At 36.1% G+C, this 23,258-nt stretch overlaps 1 protein-coding gene across 6 annotated transcripts in view; it reads left to right on the top strand.

Annotated features, from left to right (window-relative positions):
• PAN3 (poly(A) specific ribonuclease subunit PAN3) overlaps positions 1-23,258 on the top strand; it is a 135,693-nt gene that overhangs the window by 53,805 nt on the left and 58,630 nt on the right. For all 6 annotated transcript variants that reach the window (XR_008629289.1, XM_055132246.1, XM_055132241.1 and 3 more), the window contains one exon: positions 6,135-6,282. Coding sequence is in view for 5 of the 6 variants with exons in the window: in XM_055132246.1 (XP_054988221.1) it covers positions 6,135-6,282 (148 nt within the window). In the remaining variant the exon portion in view is untranslated. The remainder of the gene's footprint in view (positions 1-6,134; positions 6,283-23,258) is intronic.

Here is a 23,258-nt window from a genome sequence, read left to right as displayed (position 1 = left end):
GATGGAGGAATCGAACTCAGGTTGGTCGTGTGCAAGGCAAACACCCTACCCACTGTGCAATCGCTCCAGCCATTTAATATAGTGGCTTGTCAAAATATTAGACTGCATCTTTGTATTATTTTAAATTTTATTTTGCATAGTATTAATATTGCTTGTCCCACGCCTGTCACCCACCTCTCACTCTTGCAATTTCAATTTGGTTATAGTGTATATTAAATTAGTGTCTGTCTCTCACTCTCTGGGTTTCTTTTGGGCCACACTTGGCAGTGCTCACGTGTTTCTCCTGGCTCTGCACTCAGGAATTATTCCTGGCAGTAGTGTTGGAGGACCATATGGGATGCCGGGGGTTGAACCCTGGGATTGAACCCTAGTTAGCTGCACGCAAGACAAGTGCCTTACCTGCTGTGCTACTGCTTCAGCCTTACCTCTGTCTTTTTGTAGTTGTGTTTTGGGCTATACTGACTTTCTTCAGGGCTTATTTCATGCTCTGTGCTCAGAAATCATTCTTGGGGGCATGGGAGACTGTTTGAAGTAATGGAGATTAAACCCAGGTTGGTTGCATGCAAAGCAAGCTCCCTACCTGCTGTACAATCTCCCCGATCCCCAAGGTTAGAACTTTCAATTTAATTTCTGTCCAGATAGGTAAAAATTATCATTATAGCCAGACGTTGGTTGGATAAAGCCACTTCAAGAAAGTTCAATAAAAAGCACTGGATTGTTTTTGACATCAAAGTTGTAGAATAAATGTATGTGTATGAGATCTTAAAATTCTTAAAATTCTCATAGATTCTCTGTGACAAATTCTCATAAAGTGAAAAAAAAGTTTTTTAATATAGGAGTGAAAAAAAAATTTTTTAATTTAGGCACCATGGTTTGAAATAGAGTTTCAGGCAAACAGTGTTCTAACGCCAAATCCATCACTGGCGTTCCATACCTTCCACTAGTTTCCCAGCCTTCCCTCCTCAGCTGCCAGTGGCTGTTTTTGAGTGAAGTAAATACTAGATTTTTAAAGTTACGTTTAGAGTTTATGAATGAAAACTAGGAATCGAAATACGCGTAGAGATTAGAATAGAAATTCTAAGCAATGTATAGTTGCACATCTAGGTATTTATGAAGGGATTAACCAGTTACACATCGAGTGGAATAACATGAATACTTTTTATCACTTTCTTATTGGCGTTGTTTAAGGTAGGCAAATAACTTAGATAGCCCAGATCCTTAAATCTTTTATAGATATAACCTTCATTTCTTCTTCTTCTTCTTCTTTTTTTTTTTTAATAATGTAGAAGTACTGCTATTTGTTCATCCATTGATTGAATTGGGCATGAACTCCACATTACTTTTTTTTTTTTTTTTTTTTGGGTCACACCAGGCGATGCAAGGGGTCACTCCTGGCTCATGCCCTTAGGAATCACCCCTGGCGGTGCTCAGGGGACCATATGGGATGCTGGGAATCCGAACCCGGGTCGGCCGCGTCCAAGGCAAACGCCCTACCTGCTGTGCTATCGCTCCAGCCCCCACATTACTTTTTTTTAAAAACAAAAATTATATTGCCATGAGATAGAGTTACAAAGCTTTCATGTTTGAGATTCAGCCATACAATGATGGAACACCCATCCCTCCACCAGTGCACATTTTCCACCACCAGTGTCCCCAATATTCCCTCCCCTCCCTTTCACCCCAGTCCTCACCCGGCCTCTGTAGCAGACAATTTTCCCAATAATCTCTAATATTGGGCATTATGTTTTGTTTGAAATTTCCTACCACCATTCAAGCCTACCTGCTAGGGACAGATGCTAGATAATTTATTTTCCGTTGCTCACTTTGAATATCATTAAGGCTCACAGGGCCGCAATTGTAAATGTAAATTTCTAGGTTGTAAATGCTTGGGTTCCAGAGACGTTTCTGTATTGCACTAATCCATTTTGGGATTCAGTTCGGAGTCTCTGGGCCAGGGCTGCTGGTGCCCTAAAATGGCACCTGGAGGCAAATTGTTGGCGTGACAGCCAGTCTGCTGGGCGGGAGGGAACCCAGGGAGGGGCAGCCCAGCTCCTGTGCCTCCGTGTGGCCTACAGATTTAGTTCTGGAACCCAGATACTGGGCCTTGCTTGTGGAAGCTCTTGGTCACTGGGATTCCATCTGGAGTAGGTGGGGAGATTGCACCTGCACCATCTGGAGTGCGCCCCGTATAACCTTCACTTCTTAAAGCTATTAAGAAGTTTATTTTTCTGGTGAATTGATACTTCATCTTAATATGATAATTGATTTTATTTACCAGTTTTGCCTTTCAAAAATTAACATGTTAAGAGTTATATGACTTATTTTGTTTCTTTATAAACTTTTAATTTATATTTTAAACCACTAATATAGAAGTGTTTTTCATAATGCATCTTCTAGCTACAGTTTTTATTTTAATGAATTTCATTGTGTAAGACTAATAATTTCTTATCATTAAAAAATAAGGGGATAATTTTCTAATCTGTCTGTAAGAATTTGTATTGTCTGTTATTAGTAGCTCTACTTCTAAGTTTTGGGTTGTGTAGCATGTAAATTCTATGAAATTATTTTTCTACCATTTACATTTTTTCACCTGTTCTCTAATCTCAGATACTCAGAATCGAACAAAATGAACTCCCAAATTGAAGGGGATGCCTTGCCATTTTAGATAAGGAAGAAATATAGGAGGATTTTAGACCCCTTTTTTTCACTAGGAAAAATTAACCTTTGCATATTATTTTGCCCGTTCAGCTGTTGAATCTCTAAATCTCTAAAGTAAAGTTAGATTTTACATTTTTGTTGTGATACAAATTTCAGTGACCTATTATTTGGCACAATAACATTTCATAAATTACTTCTTTAGGGAAGGTAGATTAAAATTTCTGCTTCTTTTTCTCTATTATAGAATCTCTTAAAATCACTGTCAATGTCACTGTCATCCCGTTGCTCATTGATTTGTTTGAGCGGGCACCAGTAACGTCTCTCATTGTGAGACTTGTTGTTACTATCCTTGGCATATTGAATACGCCATGGGTAGCTTGCCAGGCTCTGCTGTGTGGGTGTGATACTCTCGGTAGCTTGCTGGACTCTCTGAGAGGGGTGGAGGAATCAACACAGGTCGGCCGCGTGAAAGGCGTACGCCCTACCGCTGTGCTATTGCTCCAGCCCTCTCTTAAAATAGACTTTCAAATTTAAAATATATTTAATTTTAAGAAGTTTTGAAATCAGAGAGCTTATTGATCATGTTATACATTGGGAATAAGTGAAATTAAAGCTAATAATGTTTTTTAGGAATATGTTACTAACTTTGTTTTCATGCACAGACAGTTTTTCTTTTCTGTTTTCTGATACAGTAATTTCGTAATTTTGTTAGGCATTTTGAACCTCTTACCAACTTACCATATTGCTTTTCTTTTAATGCTCACTTTTTAAAGTAGATGGAGAATTAATTGGCTCTCACTTAACTTCATTCTGATTTTTTTTTTTTTTGCTTTTTGGGTCACACCCTGTGATGCTCAGGCATTACTCCTGGCTCTGCACTCAGGAATTACTCCTGGCGGTGCACGGGGGACCACATGGGATGCTGGGAATCGAACCCGGATTGACCGTGTGCAAGGCAAACACCCTACCTGCTGTGTTATTGATCCCCACTTACTTCATTCTGGAGTGATCCTGTCAAAGGGCTATCCTCTGTAACTTAAGATTGCTCCATCAGTAAAATACATTTATTTCTTTTTAACCCTGCAAATTAAAGAATTCACCATGCCTTTAAGGAATATGCTTTTGTTTTTGAAAACTTTATAATTTTATTTTATTTTGCTTTTTGGGTCATACCCAGCGATGCTCAGGGGTTACTCCTGGCAGTGCTCAGGAGACCATATGGAATGCTGGGAATCGAACCCGGGTCAGCCACGTGCAAGGCAAACATCCTACCTGCTGTGCTATTGCTCCAGTCTCAAAATATTATAATTTTGAAGGTTTAAAGTACAAAACAAAAACAACAGAAGAGGATCTTTTTCTTTATCATTGCATAATGTTTTTCGTCAGACGTTTTTTCTTTTCTCACAGAATTTCATGTCTTACATGTAACAGTAAGTACTCATGCTTTTATTTTTTTTTTAATTTTTTTTTCTTTTTGGGTCACACCCGGCAATGCACAGGGGTTACTCCTGGCTCTGCACTCAGGAATTACTCTTGGCGGTGCTCAGGGGACCATATGGGATGCTGGGAATCGAACCCGGGTCGGCCGCGTGCAAGGCAAACGCCCTACCTGCTGTGCTATTGCTCCAGCCCCGAGTACTCATGCTTTGAGTAAGCATGAGTAGTAAACATGAGTTTCATTTTTCTCTGCTATATTTGGTATATCCAAATTAACCATTTTTTATTTTGATATTATCACCGAGTTTTATCATTGTGATTGAGTTTGATTCTGTATATCTAATATATTTGTTAAGCTGAAATGAACCTTTTCTCTGGATTTATCATTTATTTCAAAGTTTGAAAGTACCTTGATTTATTTATTGCCTTCTATGGCCAGTAATTTGAACTTTCATATGTTTGAAATACTAATTGGAACTTTAATTTGAGGAGTGATTCCTGAATTCAGAGCCAGGAGTAAGCCCTAAGCACTGCCGGGTATGGCCTCAAAATAAACAACCTTAGAAGTTACTCTCTTTGTTTTTGTGCTGCATCTAGCGGTGCTCAGGATTTACTCTTGGCTCTGTGCTCAGGGATCGAATCTGAGTCATCTTGAGTGCATGACAAGCCCCTACCCACTGTACTCTAGCACCTGGAGTTATTTTTGATTTTGTAGTAATTAATTATTTTCATCTATGAAGATAATTTTTATATTCTGATGATCAATTCTAGCAAACTTCTTTTATTTTGTTTTTTATTTGGGGGCTACACCCAGTTATATTCAGGGTTAACTCCTGGCTCTACACTAAGGAAACACTCCTGATGGTGCTCAGGGATCATCAAATGGGGTGCCAACGATTGAACCTAAGTTGGCCACGTGAAGACAAAACACTCTACCCACTGTACTGTCCCTCCAGCCACAATTCTAGAATAACTTCATAAAATACCTGGGCTTCTCATATGCAGAGCATGTGCTCAGTCTATTGAGCTTTCTCTTCAGTCTTACTAGCATATTTTAAGCTTAGTTTTTAATGACATCTAAATTATGGGTTGAGCTATGAACATTGTGTCCTTAAAGTCATTTTCATTGTTGACCTTCTTGAAAGTTGAATCTAAGTGATATCATTATAATTTAACATTATCGTTAAGCTTAACATAAAGTGGGTATTTTTTCAGAAAGATATTTGGGATATTCATTTGTTTCCAATGGATAAAATATTGACTATTTATGAATCAGGTGTGTCTTTGTAATTAGTTTATTTTAAAGTAGATACACAACTTGAATATATATAATGTTGTGGCCATAGTATCGTAGTGAAGATTTTATTTTCCTTCTATTACACGATTGTCTTGTTTCTGTTTTTATTGTGTCTACCCTGATATATTCCACTGTACTAGATTATTAGAAGGGTGTCTTAATGCTTATGAAAAGGAAGTGATTACTTTTTGTACAGAGGTTTTTTTGCCCTTTGTTGTTGTTGTTGTTGTTGGTTTTTTTCTTTTTCGGTGTGCCCAGTGATACTCAGGAGTTACTCCTGGCTCTGCACTCAGGAGTTTCTCCTGGCAGGAAGGACCACATGGGATGCCAAGGATTGAACCTGGGTCAGCCGTGAGCAAGGCAAATGCCTTACCTGCTGTACTATTTGGCCTCTCATAAAGGATGCTTATTTGAGACCTGTTGCTCTGTTTTGGGTTAGTGTCAACCTTTGCGGCCTCTAAAATTTGTTAAAAAGTTTGGTAATGACATATATTTGATAATAAAATTGAATTTTACATGCTTCTGAGATTAATTTATGCAAAAAAAATTCTCAGATTTAGTGATCGATTTTCTTCAAGAAATTTTATTACACCATACCAAAAATTTTATTATATCAAACTCCACTGTAAATCCTTTCAGTGAAATATTTTACTCATTGAAGCACTGGGGAATAATGCCTACTAGAGTCAATTTCTTCTTTGGGCGTAAAGTGTGTTAACTTTTATATTTGATTTTCAAATAGACACCAAATCCTACTGCGAGTGAGTTTGTTCCTAAAGGAGGATCAACTTCCAGGCTGAGTACCGTGTCCCAGTCAAGTATGTCTGCCTTCTCTCAAGTTTTCTCTCACCCATCAATGGGAAGTCCTGCTACTGCTGGATTAGCTCCAGGTAAGCTGAGTAACTATTTCCAGTGTAATCCAGGTATCAAAGCTATAAGCAACCATTTGCTATTAGTTTATCAGTTCTGAAATTTTGTTTTTAAATGATTCACATTTGAGTACATTGAGTTCTATGGTCTAGGTTTTGATACCATAGGCCAAATGTGGAGTTGAAAATTTTAAAGCAAAACTTAAATATGAACAAAAGTTAAACATAATAATTTTAAAAGCACTAAGAATAAATTTATAGGCAAAAACACTTATTTCAGAAAGTCTGAATCGTATTTCCTTAATTTTTACGTCAGTGATGTTATTTCACTTAAAAACATCTGTAAAAGTATAATAGAATATTGATGTATATGTATATTTCAAGTTCTTTTGTACTAAACTCGAAAATTCTGTAAATTCTATGCAGTTTAAGTATAAAGTTAGACATATATAAAGTTAACCTTTCAAGTGATTGCTTATAAGTCTGTATTGGTCAACAAAGTATTATAAACAGTAATGGAAAAGAAGTGTAAAATGTTAGGGATTATTGAGATAAGAAAAATAGGACTTCTTAATTACTTGCTTTCAAAATCTATTCAAAATATCAGGAGAATTGGAACAAATGTACTCAGACCTCTAGGTTTTAGAGACAGCCTTTAACTTATCGAGAGACCCATTTACTATAAAGTCTAATCACATATCTTAAAATTTCGTGCACATTTTGCATTTATAAAATAATTTTAATAAATAAAATACTTATTATCACCTATCTCTACTAATGTGTACCTTGATTTAGAAAAAATAAGGTATGCAAGTTTATATTGAGCAGAGGTTACCTTGTGTCTTTATGTCCACACAGATTGTTTCTTGAGCTTGTACTGATTACATGGTCTCAAAAAGTTTCATAAAATAGAAATGAATTGTACATGTACTAAATAAAGGTCTCAAAGTTTCATAAAATAGGAAAAAAATGAATTGTACGTATACTAAATAAAGACAAAAATGTCTATCTAGATCAGTTTGGAAATAGTAGCGCCTGTAGGGCTTAATTCAGTTGGAAAGTAAATCTCTGGCTACAGTGCTATCAGAACAAGGATAATGTGGTGAAAGTGATGAGAGAAGATAAAGATAACTTTATAAAACAGCATCTGGCTTAGTATATAAAGTATAAAGCGTATTCAGAGGCTGAATAACCTTGTGTTGTCAAGGATTTTATCAGTGCCTCTTTCCCCTACGTTTCTATCTTCTTTCCCATTTATTTCCCCCTCCTTCCTCTCCCTCTTCCCTTCATGTGTGCCCTTAAGTTTTCTTCTGCTTTGGGTCTTTTCAGAATCAGTTAAATTTGTAAACATTTTCCCTTCTTCCCTAGAGAGCAGTTTCAGAGTTGAATATCCCTGATAGCCTAAAAGTTTTACTTGTAAGTAATATGCTACTGTGATTTTTCTCCCATTGAGGTGTGTTCACATTGTTTACATGAACATAATCTACATGTCAGCTGTACATCTAAAATTTCTTAGAGCTTGTCCAGACTTGTATATAGAGCATCCACAATAATGATATCTGTGTTCCAGTCAGAAAATTTTGGCTTTCATAAATGTTAACACATCCCTGTTCCAGATACTTTGTTTATGTCTTTGATCAGGCTAGTTCAGACTTGCCATTTCTATAAAAAGGATTTTTAAAATATTGGAGGAGTTACAAAGTTAAAGGAAATTTTAAATATTCAACTAAAAATCATTAATGCTGGGCTATTTGTTTAAATGTTCTAACAGGTATTAACTAAGATGTAGATAGGCATTTCATTGGTCTCACCTGGGTATCACAACCTAAATTTTAGATAAAATTAATTTAAAAATCACATTAGCTTAGAAGCTTTACTACTTTTCATAACTCTCTCATGAACATGGTAATTCTACTTCTGTTAATGAAAGCAATTTCTGTCTGAATCATTGGAAATTGGTCGGTATATTATATTCAATGTATTTCCGAATTCATTATCTGTTACTTAAAATTTATTCATTCAGATGACAGCCAACTGAGCTAAAATATTTTCCAATAATAATTGAAATGAATGGTTTTGCATTTGTTACTTTGCCTATTTTCTCCTTTTAGTTAATGGCTTAACACTGTGGAGATAAGCAAAGAAAAAAAGTCTGCCTTACTTTCATAAAAACCACTTTACCCTTCAGTGTCTCCCATCAGTTCTCATCCACAAAGGTTATTTTTGTTCTAGGAAAGGTTCTTGACATACTGACTAGAAGGTTGTAGAATAAAATAGAATTTTTTGGCCTATATTAGTGATGATTTGTTTTCAGCAATTTTGTCTACTATTGGTACCTTTCAGTTATAAAGTTTCATTTTTTTGTGTGTTTAGTATTTGTTCCAAAAATTACTCTTCTTTAAAAAAATTACTGTTTTTATAAAAAAAATATTAAACCTTAAATATTTGACATTCAGGTATAATTTTTTTGTTTATAAAAAGGTATATTTTAGGTATATTTTTGGCCAGAAATGCCAAAGTACATGAACAAGGTTGTATAGATGTTAAGGCTTTGAATTCCTTCAAATTATAATAATTAAAAGCATGATACCTGGAACAAAGTAGGTCTTGAGTGAATAAAATTTCTTTTTTCGTTGGCGGAACACCCAGCAGTTTTGGGGGATGCTCCCAGCTCTGTGCATGGGGCTCAGTGTCATGGTGCTCGGCAGGCCGGGTGGTGCCAGGGTTGGCAGCCTTTCCCCTTCCACTCTCTTTTCACATTTTTTCCTTTAAATTTGTTTTGGTGATTAGAAAAAAAAAGTTGTATTATTATTTTTTTTATTACTTTTTAATGAAAAAGTAAAACTTTAGGGGCCTGAGAGACAGTAGAGAGGTTAAGTTGCCTTGAATGCCTTTGACCTCAGTCCCTGGCACCACATGTGGTCACAGAGCACTACCAAGAGTGTGACTCCTGGGCATCGCTGTGTGCAGCCCAAATCCCCCTCCTTTATACAAAAAAAGTGAAACTTTATACAAAAATTACTTTAATTCTTAGCTAATTAGGTTCTTAAATATATGTATTAAAATATGCAACATACGAAAAGACTCCATTATTATTTGAATAGTTTTTATTCTCTTTTAAGAAATCAGTAATTAGCTTTGTATTTAAGTATCTTCCTTGAAGTTAGTTATTATAGTACTGTTTAGAGCATGTCACTTACTTGGGCTTTCATTATCTTTGAAAATTTCTTCAACTAAAATGCATTTTTGTTTTGTTTGGCTGCCCACCAGCAGTGTTGGAGGCCACAACCTGCTGTGCAGAGTGTCCAAGGTATGGAGCCTAAAGTTCCAGCCTGAACAGCCTGTGCTCCAGCCCTTGGAACCATGTCCTGGCCCTTTAAATTCCATGGAGGAATTGGGGTTGGAGTGGGGCCGGGGCTGGTTTGGTGGTGCTCAGGGCTTCCTGGCTTTGTGCTCAGGGATTACTCCTGGTGGTATTTGGGGACCCTGTGCAGTGCTAGATACTGAACTGGGGTTTGCTGAGTGCAAGACAAGTGCGCCTTAACCTCCATGTTCTCTCTCCTGCCGCTTAAAATGCCTTTTAAGAAATATATGTGTATATGCACTTTACTGTGGTCATAGATTGCATATCTCCTTGGAGGTTCATTGCCTTCCAAAAATTAAAAACCACTGACTTAATATATACAGTTAGATTTTTTTCTAGATTATGTTAATATTAAGAGTACTTTAGTGATTTTTTTTATCATTGGACCTAAATTGCTGAATTTTGGGGTTTTTGGAAAAATTTTTTTTTAAATCACAGAGCTTTTCCTAATTATACTAAATCTTGGCATACTCTGCTTAGTTACTTCAATATTAACCACTTGTATTTGAAAGTGATTTTAAGAGATAGCAAAAAAATAAAGTGTGCATTTCTAAGTTTTGATAGAAGTTATATATTGGTTAAATCACAAATCGAATTCTGATTCATGAATTGAGTATCTTGTTATGCATAGGTATGCACATATGGATGAGGTAGAAAGTAGTCTTAAGTTTGAAAATGTCATCATTGATTTGTAAAATGAGAAAGCCATTAGTGATTTTGAGTATTTTCAAATATTTATTCAAAATGAGGGTGATAAGTTTATGATCCTAAGATTTTTTTTTCTTTGGTAAATCATTGTGGAAAATATCACACTAGTTTTGCCATTATTAAGTGACCACTCATCATAACTTTTATGGTAATTTTATTTTGAAAATTTAGAAAATTGTAAAAATATTTTTAGATCTGGGGCTGGAGAGATAGCACAGCGGGTAGGGCGTTTGCCTTGCACGCGGCCGACCCGGGTTCAAATCCCAACATCCCATATGGTCCCCTGAGCATGGCCAGGGGTAATTCCTGAGTGCAGAGCCAAGAGTAACCCCTGTGCATCGCCAGGTGTGACCCAAAAAGCAAAAAATAAAATAAAATAAAATAAAATAAAATTGAAAAAAGTTATTTGTAAAAAAAAAAAATATTTTTAGATCTGGGTTTTTGAAATACTGGTTTTTGAAGTTAATTTTATTTCATATTATGGTCCTGATAATCAGCTTAATGGGAAAATTTGATTGTAGTAATTTAATCAATCAATTTATTAATTCATTTTTTACTTAGGCAAGTTGTGTAGAAGGGAAAAAGAAACTATTGTGTACTGTTCTTCAAACTGTTAAGATACTAAATTTAATTGAAGGTTTGAGTAAGGATATCCTTTTTAGTTTTAAAATTTTGTGCTAAAATTATAAAATTTTCTAATTCATTAGCTGTGTTATGTTTCATATCATAGATGAAGAAAGGAGGTTTAAATAATTTCACTTGTGTAGTTGCTGGCTTGGGCAGTAATCTGGTATTGGTATTTGGTCTAAGTGGAATCTTTGGAGTTTACTTAGTTCTGCTTTGTGCCAGTTTAGAGATGGCTTCCTGACAGGTAATTATCTAACTTTTCCATTCCCAGTTACTTACAGTGATAAGGAATTTATTAGCTAACCAAGGAAATCCAGTGTATGTTTGAGCTGTTGGATTAAAATAAGAAAATTATATTTTATGCTGAACTAAACTCTTAAGTATTATCAACTAGTTCTAGTTTTTTGTATTGGAGTAAATACATTTTTCTTTTCCATATGAACGTGCTCCCAGTTATCTTCTCTTTTAGGTTAGTTGTAATTCATGTGTGTTTACATAACTGATCTGTAGGTCTGACTGAGTAATACAAGGGAGGCAAATTGGGAAAATATGCTTAAAATTAACAAATTGTATAGATCAAAATAGAACTTAAAGAAGTTGAAAAACTAGTGTGGGTTAAACTAAATTTACCATGATATCCAGCTTTTTTTCTATTGGCAAAAAGTCTATGGGTGTAGATTATGTGGGATAGTCAAAACTGTGAGTTTGTTTTGATATTTCAGTCTGAACTAAATTATTTTACACTTAGTATCAACAAATTAGTTTAGCATTAGAATATGTTTTAATTGTTAAACTGAATTTTCTTAATATATTACAGATTTCTTACAATTTATTTAAGACTGTCATTTCATTTTTTATTTAGGCATATACTTGGTACCTATTTATAGCTTGCTCATTTAATTGTTTTTTTTTCCATTTAAGTTTTAGTTTTGTTTGGGAAAATAAATTTTGATAATGACTATCTCTTAAATTCTCTTGGAAGTACAGCGAATTTTAATAATTTCATAAATATCAAAGAACTTCTCAAAACTGCAAGTAGTTAAGAAGATGCAGATGACTAGTGAAATGAGAAAGAGAAAAATGCCCTTTGAATTTAGCTGCACAGGAAGTAGTCATTATGTGTTTTGAAGTGCTCAACCATTCTTAAAACCAGTTAAAACATTTGTAAGAATATTTACATTGCATGTTTCTATTTTTTGTAACTACTTTGTTTTTCAGGTAATATTCATCAGAATCATTCAAACTTTTCCAGATTCTCACATTGGGGATTTGTTGTTTTCTACATTTAATAATAATAATAATAATAATAAAAGCCCAAACACTTTAAAACTCAGTTTCATAGTTGAAATCTTGGAGGTCCTGAGGTCTTTTGTGAAGTGGGCCTTGTTTCAGTGTCTTTTGATGTAGCTCATTCTGGAAGGAGGGTGCTGTGTGTATGCTTGTTTATGGTTTACAGATGTCCCAGGGAAGATTACTAACAGTAGGAACTATAGAACCACAACTGAGTTGGGAATGCATGCTGTATATTCCCTTCCTAGTTGGGAATTTCAGGAAACTGAGGCAAGACATTATTGACGCAGAGGGGGATGTGGCTGCTGCAGCTGGCTTGGAGACCTGTCAGGTAAGGCTTCAATAGCTACCAATAGATAACGACTCCCTGGAGGATACCCTGTGTGATGTGTCAGTTTTGAGAGTTCCTTTTGTGGGCTTCCTGTTTAAATCTCACGTCACTTACCGAATTTCACCGCATAACTGCCAAAGATTTTGTGGCAAACTTTTTTTGCGAAACTGTGGGATGGCTGGGCAAGCTAGGAAGATATCTACCCAGGTATGCAGCTAAGATATTTAATGACAATAAGCTGAAATTTTACCCCCCCCCCCCAAAAAAAAACTGTGGCATGGGACCATTATGGAGAAACCTTAAAAAAATATTGTGCCTATATTCAACACAGTTTGTGATAAATTTGTGACAATTACATGGTTACAGTTATACAGTGAAATACAGTAATTGTAGGGGTAAGGACTGGATGGGAGTGGCTAGGGGGTTTCCATTAACTCTAGGTTTCAGTTACCTAAAATCCAAGCAGTGTTTTTTTGCTGTTAGTGAATGGAGTTCAGTTGCTAGCCCCCTATTAGTTCTGCTAAGGTTTTTATTTCTATAGTGAGATTAATGTTAAGTGATTTGAAGTGTTATTTTCTAATGTAACATTCCATTTTTGTGCATAGCCCGTTGATATTTAGGTAGACCAAAAGGTAGAGGGTAGAGGTGAGGACAGTGATGAAAGGAAGCAAACAGAATTATTTTACTTTTGTGCTAGACCTAAAAAGAGCTTTAAAAGGCAGAAGGATTGCATTGGCATAGTTTGTAAATAGGAAATAATAAGTCTCCCTTGTTAATCAAAAGTGGAATGAGGGCAGTTTTGCTTCAGTGATAGAAGATTGTACCAGGGGCGTATCAGAGTGTTGCAGTTGCTGGAGAATTGCAAAGTGTTGCTATTCTGAGTGAATTGAGAGTCAGAGGGCAGGTAATAGTAAATATCCAGGAACATTGATGCTTTATAGGAATGAATTCAATGAGCTTGTTGGCCTTCATGGAAAGTTGACATGGAGTAGCCTAGACATTGGAAGTTTCTCCAATGACCACATCCCAAACTATGGGCTCCATGTCTCTAAGTAGCAAGGCCATCTTTCCCATCTTTAAATTTTAATGGGTGATCCTAGTTAACTGACATATATCAGTTGTTAGACATTTTCTTGTTTTCATTTTCTACTTAAAACAGCTATCATTGATTTATCATGAAGAAAACAAAACAAAAATATTAGCAATATGTATGAGTTCAATTGTTAAAACTTCCTATTGTATCAGTTCTTCCTAAAAGTTTCTCAAAATTTATAGTACTTTGTTGCTTTAAACAAAATTGTTTTGATGCAGTGATTGTATTGTACCAAGGCACAGTAAACATCTTTGGGTGTCAGGTTGCAGAGCATTTTGCCCAATACCATTTAATAGATTCCTACTCTTTCTATTTTTTTCCTACTTTAGTATATTAGATTGTAATTCCTTAAAGATAAGATTTTCTGTTGCTCTTAATCTGTCAAAAGGATCTGAATATCATGAGCTAAATGGACATACTTAGGCAAATTTATTTGAACCATTTCAATGATTCAAATCATTATAATAGCTTACCGGCTTTTTATAATCATTACATTGTTAGTATTTTTATTTTTAGGGCAGGGTTTCTCAAATTTTGAGGTGCTTGTTGAAGTACTTGTTATAAATCCATTGCCTATTGGGTCCCTTCCTCTGTGTTTATGATTTTGTAGGTCTGGGGGAGCCAGAAAATTTAGTTTTCTAGTGTTTTTCTAAATGGTACAGTAAAATTCCTTTTCTTTGGGCACTATTTTGAGAACCACTGCTCAAACTTAGTGCTAACTTCTTTCCTCTTAGAACATCTTTCTTCTAATCTCCTGAGGGCTAAAAACATATTTTAAACTTCTTAATAAGAAACATACGTTGAGCTAAGAGCTTGAATCATTGCCTGTGAGTAAGGTAACTTACCCTTCATCCAAGGCCAGTGTTTCTTTTCTGGGTGTCAGGTAAGTAGCTATTAAATTCTTTATTACAGTGGTTATAGAAGCTAAGACAAAAATCACAAATATAAATTTAATAAAACTGAGCAATGTAAACTCCATGAATTTAGAACTAATAATCAGATATATTATTTCTAAGTTACATTTTGATATCGATATTTCAAGATTTTTATATAAGGATTGACTAAATTTTTTAAGTTTTTGAAGTCAGACTTTAAGTGATTTAAGTTTGGAACTAGTTTTTTGCTTATTGAAAAGAAATTAAAAGTTAAAATGGCATTATTAAATAATACTAACTTCATTATTTCTGTGCACATATTAATTATTTGGTAGGTGGTACTACTGCTAGTAATGGGGACTACCAGCTCTATCTGGTATTGTTTGGGAAGGGTATTGAACCTAGGGCATCTCACATGTCCCAAAGTTAAAGGATTATTTTTCAGTGGAGGGGTTGGGGAGGGGCTTTGGGCTTTTGGGTCACCCAGGAGGTGCTCAAGGCTTACTACTGACTCTGTGTTCAGTCATCATTCCTGGCTCAGCTCAGAAGATCGAGTTGGGTGCTGTGCAAGACAAGCACCTTGCCCACTGTACCATCTCTCCAGCCCTAAGCTCCATAGTTCGTTAATAATCAGAAACACTTTCCTTGAAGTAAGTTAGTCTTCTTCAGAATTGCTTAGGCTTACTCCCAGCTCAGTGCTTGCTTTGGTTGATCCAGGCAGTACTGAGATGATCTTGCAGTACCATGATTGAACCCAGGTTTCCCACCCACAAAGCATCCACTGCAGCCCATCGATTTCTCTCTGACATTAGAAGTACGTTTCTTGTTTCTCAATGTGAATGAAGGACACCATTTACACATATTTTACTGAAACTTGGAAGAAAATATACTCTTTTTGAATCAAAAGTTTTTGTAGCTAATATCTATTCTCCCTCCATTTGTTTCGATCCCAGCAAACCTGAGTACTATACTCTGCTACTATTGTAGTGACTAGGAAAGATCCTGTCACTTCAGATCATTTGTCTGTGTTTTGGGGCAGGCCATCTTATTAAAATATCAAGAGTGGCCAAAGTAAGTTACCTATATATAGGTCAGAAAGTTAAGTTCCTAAAATTGTAATTTAAACCTTGCCAGAGACTTTTAAGTCAACAGCTTTTAAGCAAATTGCTCATATATGTAGGCTTTCATTGTAGTTCATTAATACTCTAAATTTTTGACTCCAGAAAACTAATGGAAATTAGGCTTTGATTGAGATAAGGCCTAATATATATTCCATATATTGACATAGAGGGCTAAATCAAGCAGACTCTGGTCTCTATATTATGTAGAGTGTATGATTTTTTTTAAAAACACAGTTTAAATTCATCTTATGACTACAGTATTTGCTTCAGTTTGGTCAATGACATTAAAATTTGAGGCAATTTTGAGTATTTAACTGTTGTTTTAATGCTTCAGTATTTCTGAAGGTCTTCTAGGTAATCAAAATACTTTTTGTTTTATAAAGCTATGCAGCCAAAATGAAGTGTGGTATGTAAATAATTTGCTGAACTCGTCTAATTACAGAGGGGAGGGAAACTAGAGATAGAAACTGAATTGCATTATTGGCCAGTTCATCAGACTTCTATTAGAGGTTATTTACTATTAATATTTTTAAAATTTTTGAGTACATTGAAACTTGTTTATTGTACAGTATAGTAGAGAAATATTTTTGCTTTAATAAAACAGTTGTTAAAATTGAAATGTTACTGCCATTTGGTAATTGGATAAACATTTTGGGCCATTCTATTTTTCTTTTCCCAAAAGTAAAATAATACTGGCGTTTCAGTATTATTAAAATAAAATAAAACTGGCTTTTTATGCTCTTAAAATAATCACAGGTAATATTTTGTGATTGCTTTATGGTTTTTTAAATATAATTTTTAGTTCAGTTTCTATTTATGGAAGCTTTAAAAACAAAATACCAGGATTTCTTTTTTTAGTATATTTGAACATTTAAGGTAGATGGCAAAATAAGTGGAATCAGATATCATACAAATCTTAGAGGATCTTTGAATCTTGGAGGATCACAGAGATTTGGAAATTTTGAATGGAAAATTTTTTTTTTAATTCTTTTATTAATTCACCATGTGGAAAGTTACAAAGCGTTCAGGTTAAAGTCTCAGTTATACAATGCTCAAACACCCATCCCTTCACCAGTGCATATTGAATGGAAAATTTTTATTTCACGTTTTAACAAAGTCTTTGTTTCAGTGATAACTGATCATTTTATTCTGCTCCCTCAAAGTGGGAAAATTGCGTATAGAATTGGAGCTCTGCAGCTTAGTTAAAAAATGAATAGTGAATTTTTTTTGTTTAAATATTTAATGTAATCAAAGTAAAGTGAAAGTAAAGTGAAATTTACCAGTTACACATGGGGGGTGGGGGGCTGGGGAGGTGGGGGGAAGGGGGGAGGTATATCGTGATTCTTGGTGGTGGAATATATGCACTGGTGAAGGGATGGGTGTTTGAGCATTGTATAACTGAGACTTTAACCTGAACGCTTTGTAACTTTCCACATGGTGAATTAATAAAAGAATTAAAAAATAAATAAATAAAATATGGGGAAAAATGAATCTATTGTAAACCTAGAAAAACAAATCTGGTGTGTGAGGGAGATTTTATTAAAAAAAAAAAAATGAAAACTACAAAATGATTTGACCAAGAATTTAATTTCCATGAGTCATTAAGAACCAACTATATCTAAAAATTTAGATATGCATACACGTATTAAGAATCACAGTAAGTATTACATTAAGATAATAATATTAATTTGAGCTCTGGCACAAAAGGATCTTTTTGAGTAGTGGGGGGTGCTCACACTAAATGTTGGGACAACTCAGTCTGGGCTAGGTAGCTCCTGTTGGGACTCAGGGATAATTTTTGAAATGTCCCCTCTTATCATGTTGAGTAGAGGCTTTAATTTGTTAGCATGAAATTTAATTAAATTAATTTATATGTTAAATCTGTGCTGAAATCATGTTTATAAAGTACTGGTTTGTGAGTGTGTACATTTCTGCCGTTTTTATAGAATGAGGTTTTTAGGTAATCCTGTAGCACTGTAGCACTGTTGTCCCGTTGTTCATCGATTTGCTCAAGCGGCACCAGTAACATCTCCATTGTGAGACTTCTTTTTACTATTTTTGGCATATCAAATATGCCACGGGTAGCTTGCCAGGTTCTGCCCTGTGGGCAGGATACTCTTGGTAGATTGCCAGGCTCTCCAAGAGGGATGGAGGAATCGAACCCGGGTCAGCCGCATGGAAGGGAAATGCTCTACCCACTGTGCTGTTAAGCCTGAGTTTTTACCTGTATTGGCAGATTAGTACGAGAATATTATTTTCTTAAATTAGCAATAGATGCCCAGCATGCGTTATGTTAAACTAGTAAAAAGAAACTCTTAAATAGTAAATTTAAAATAAAGCAGACATATTGGCATAATTGGATCACTCTACTTTGTGAACATGGTGACTTTCACTGACTCTTAAAACAGAAGTTTTAATATACTTTTAGTTTAACATACTTTTTTCTAAGTTACCATTAAAACCTTAAACCAATTTATGTAAGGCTTGTAGTTATGTTTATTAGATTTTTTTTGTGGTGCCAAGCATTGAACCAAGGCTCCTACATGTAAGACGTTTTGCATGTCTTACATTTAAAACAGTCTGAATTGAAAACACTTAAGTAGGGTACAGTTTTGCTTTCTTATTTCACATACAGTTATAAATTTAGTTACTTTGCACAGTATTATTTCAGAATTGGTTATTAGGGCCGGAGCAATCATACAGCGTGTAGGGTGTTTGCCTTGCATTCGGTCGACCTGTGATCCTCAGCATCTCATATAGTCACCTGAGAACTGCCAAGAGTGATTTCTGAGCGCAGAGCGAGAGCTAACCCCTGAGCATCTCCGGGTGTGACCGAAAAAGAAAAAAAAATCGGTTATTGTTTAAGTCCTTCCATTGAGAACTAGGCATATTTGTGATATGTTCAATTGTGTTTGTTACCATTTTGGAAATTATAGTAGCCTTTTCTTCAGAGTCGTGACTTGTATGGTTTGGGTGCATTTTTATATTACAAATTTATTTTCTGTTTTGGCTATTTTATCTATTTATCTATTTTATACCAGGATGTCATGAATTCAAGGAAGAGGTAAAAATTGATTTTACTTTGGCAAATTTCAGATTTGCAATTAAATCTGTAATTTATCTGATAAAGTCCATTTTCTCTTTATTTGTACAAAAAATCACTGGTAATTATAAAATGTTGCCTTTTAAAAAGCAATTTATTTTAAGGAAAGTCTTAGTTTTAGTGCATTATATAAATGTTAATACATCTCTTTTAAGTTTCTTTAACATTGAGGAATTTGTTTTATTGGTTGTTTCCTGTATTTAACTCCTGAAGATAATTTTTTCTGTAGCCATAATCATAGACGGTAACAGTACCTTGTAGGAAGTTGTTTTCAATAACCTACAAGAAATGTATTTGCATAAAGTCATACTGTATTTAAATTAAAATCTTTGGGGACTAGGGCATGCACTTTCAAATAAAGGGTTAAGTATAATTGTGTAAAATGACTATCTTGCTATTTTTATAGTCTATAGTTTTGAGACTAAAGTCCTTTTTTTAAAATTTAAAAAAATTTTTTTTAAAATTTTATTTTATCACCATGTGGAAAGTTACAAAGTTCTCAGGTTTATGTCTCAGTTATACCGTATTCAAACACCATCCCTTCACCAGTGCTCATATTCTACCACCAAAATCCCCGGTATACCCCCCGCCCCCGCCCCAACTGTATACCTGATGAATTTCACTTCATTTTCTTTTCACCTTGATTATGTTCCATATTTCAACACAAAACTCACTATTGTGGGAGTTATACCCCCAAACAAGATAACCCTACTAAGGAAGCATTTGATAATTAATTTTCCATTAAAAGATTGTGTTTTCAGGTTTTAGAAAAGGTCTAACACGGCCGCACGGCTCGGATGTGTCCCAGTCCCGAATCCCGGAGCTGTGTTAGTTGCTGCTCAGTGTCGCCAGGGCTCCATCTGGAGAAGGTGTGCTGGCTGCACCTCCACCTTCTGGCTCCCCGGTTTTGTTGGCCCCAATTCGGGTCCGGAGCATTTTCCGGGCCGCGTTGCTCACCAGAATGCCTGGCCACTTCTCTGTTGATTGTGGCAAGATCGAGACTAAAGTCTTATGTTTGTGAATTATTTTATACTGTAGTAGATTTATCTCCTATCATTTCATTTTTCACTTCTAGTTCTGTAGTTCTTCCAGTTTCCCTATTATTACTATTTTATTATTTTTATTTGCAGGGTCAGGCTATACCCAGCTGAGCTCTAGGTTTACTCCTGATTACTCAGGGGTATGGTTGCTCAAAGGACAATATGGTGGCAGGGATTGAATCTGGGTTGTCTACATGCAAGGCAAACACCTTAACTCCTATATTAGCTCTCTGTCCCTACTTTTTTTATTTTAGAAAACTTTTCAGGTAATTTTGGTGGCCGATCCTTGTTAACTAGTGCTCAGGTTTGGCCTGGAAGTGTTATTACAATGAAGTAATTGGCCAGACTATTCCCTTCCTCTGCCTGCACTCTTCCAGTTCCATGTAGTTATAATTAAAGTGTTAACATACTTATCTTATAATTTTTTCATATTTTGGAGTTTGGTATGATTAGTATGGACCAGTTGTGTACATGTGAGTGTATAGTTTATTCATGTTATAAAAATTATAGATACCAAGGATCCTAAGCCAAGTTTTCCCCCTAGTTTTAGTTCCCTCACATGCTAACCAAATCAAATGAAAATATCTCAGTTGGTTTCTGTTTACTTTTGAATTTAGTGACTTAATATTCTGCATCTTACTTGCTGAATTAAGACTTTTTCTTATCTGGATCTTTATGAAGTGGAGTGCACTTACCACCCTCTGAAAGATTCTTGAACAAGGAATTGAAGATTCATGTTTGTTCTCTATAGCTATGCTGCCTCCATCCTAGACCAGGCTCTCATTGCCTTTTATACTGTTTAAAAAACCTAACCAGTTATCCGTTATATTTCCATAAATATGTAAATCACACTATGGCTTCCTGAGTGAATGTCATTAGAATAAGATCTAAGCCTTTCAATGTGGCTTGATGAATCTGTCTTGTTTGTATAGCTTTATAATCTCACCCTGTTGCTCTTTTTGTTGTTTGGTTCCAGGCATACTGGTCTTCCACAGATACATGCAGCTCCTTTGTCACTCATGATCATTGCATATATTGTTCCTACTCTTAGGTATTCTATAAAAACGTCATACCAAAATAAAAGAAGGGCTTTTTAGTAATGTTAGGGACATTCCCCATCATTATTTCCATCACTCTATTCTGTTTCTTGTTTTAGAATTGATTACAATTTGAAGGCTTGTTTGTTATTGTTACTGGGGGTGGCGTCTGGGGACACTCTTGATCACATGTAGCCTGGCTGTGTGGCGCAGTGGTTCAGCACATGGTTCTGGGATGAGCTCCTCCTGACGCCCAGGATGCTGGGCTTCACTGATAAGAAGCCATCTGGGGTGTCTCCAGAGGGGCTTGGAGTCAGAGCATCATATATGCAGTGCCAAGATTGGCCTCAGGACCTACTGCATGCCAGGCATGTGCCCTTTGAATTATCTCTGGCCCTGTACTTGTTTGATTTAAATTAGTACCAGTGGTCTTCTTATGAGCTTCCTGGCAGGAGCCATGTCTCAGCAAATATATTTCAAATTAAAGTAACTGAAGGTTACTATTAAACTTCCCTGAACTTGGGATTTCTTTTGGGGGGTGAGGGGGTATGGGGAGTTTGGGCCGCAGCCAGCAGTACTCAAGGCTTACTTCTGAATATGTGTTCGGGATTCACTCCTAGAGGTTCTTGAGGAGCCATGTGTGGTGCCAGGAATTGAACCCTGGTGGGCTGCTAGCAAGGCAAATGCCTTAACCTCTGTGCATTCTCTCCTGCTCTATGATTTCTGTAGACAATATAAATAGGTGTTAAAATAAGATATTTTAAATCTATAGAGTTAATTCCTACCCCCACCCCCATTTTAACCATTTCAATAGTGTAATACAGTAATGTGCTCATTCAATTGGTGAACTTTAAAAATGTGCTTTAGGGTTAGGGGATGTGGCTCAATGAGGCCTAGACTGTGTCTGGAGTACCTTAGGCCTTGGGGCTAATCACTGGCAAAGCTCCCTCCCCTCCCCTTACTTTCCCCTCCTTCCTCACCCACCTCCTTTTTCTTCTTCCTTCTGTCTTTTCTCCTCTCTCCCCCTCTTTTTCCTCTCCTCCTTCTCCTTTTTTTCTTCTCTCCCTCTCTTTAATTTTTCTCTTTTCTCTCTTCTCCCTCCTTTCCCCAAATCCCTCCGTCAGTCTCTTCTTTTTTCCCCTCCTTTCCACTTTCCCTCTCCTTTCCCCATTTCTCCATCTCTTTCCCCCTCTTTTCTTTCCCTCTCCCTCTCATCCTGTCCCCCCTCTGTCCCTTTCTTCCTCTTTTCTTCCTGCTTTCTTCCCCACGTCTCTTCTCTCCCTCCCCCTCTTCCCCTTCCCTTCATTCACCACTTTCTCCTCCTCACTCTCTTATCTCTTTTTCTGCAAAGATCCTGAAAATGTCTAGCTATTGACTTTGAGCAGAGTTTTATCTGAACTGATTCAGCTGGAATATGTATTATCCTTAAATGTTGATTATGAAATAGTACCTGGAATTTTCTTGTAGAGGGTAGGGCAGAGCTGTTTACCAACTTGAAAGTTGTTATAAGATGCAATCTTTCCATTGGCACTAGTGTGTAGATTACACATGATAGTTAAAAATAATGTCATCAATGATATGGATTTTTTTTTTTTTTTTTTTTTTTTTTTTTGCTTTTTGGGTCACACCCGGCAATGCACAGGGGTCATTCCTGGCTCATGCACTCAGGAATTACCCCTGGCGGTGCTCAGGGGACCATATGGGATGCTGGGATTCGAACCCGGGTCAGCCACGTGCAAGGTAAACGCCCTACCCGCTGTGCTATCACTCCAGCCCCTGGATTATTTTTTATACAGCTTTTAGTCATGAAATTTTTTATGTGGCATTTCTTTTACATTTATATTTATTTTGGGTTTGGGGGGCTTTATCTACATGTGCTCAGGGCTCGGAAGTCATAATTGGTGGGCTCAGGGGACCACATGGGGTGCCGGGGATTGAACCAGGGTCAGCCTCAGGTACAAGGCTGACTTGTTCTCTGGCTCCATTCCTCACATTTATCCTTTAAATAATTTTGAAATCTGCCATTTTTAGCATGTGGAGAGCCATCCTCTGAAATATTGAGTAGAATTTTGTCTTAAACTTAGAAGTATGAGGCAGTTGAAAAGATGAATTTGAGTATAATAGTTTGGAGGAATGAATGAAAACTGGTACAGGTAAATTTTCATACTTTTAAAGTGTCCTAGACCCCACTTTTAAACAGTCTTTACCAGTATTACTTGTCCTTAGCATCTCAGAATTGGCTTGGCTTGTTTTGGGGGCTTGTCTGACTGTAGAGAGTGCAGAGACTAGTAAGAGGGAAGAGAATGAAGATGGGCTTAGACAGCAGGAACTGGGAGTCAGTGGGCATCAGAAACTTCAGATTTATTGATCACTTCTGCCCAAAGGGCTAGAATACCAAAACTTAGAGC

Source organism: Sorex araneus, chromosome 1, assembly GCF_027595985.1.
Source record: "Sorex araneus isolate mSorAra2 chromosome 1, mSorAra2.pri, whole genome shotgun sequence".
Taxonomy (NCBI): domain Eukaryota; kingdom Metazoa; phylum Chordata; class Mammalia; order Eulipotyphla; family Soricidae; genus Sorex; species Sorex araneus.
The sequence above is the reverse complement of the archived record's forward strand: the minus strand, read 5'-3'. Positions and strand labels throughout refer to the sequence as shown.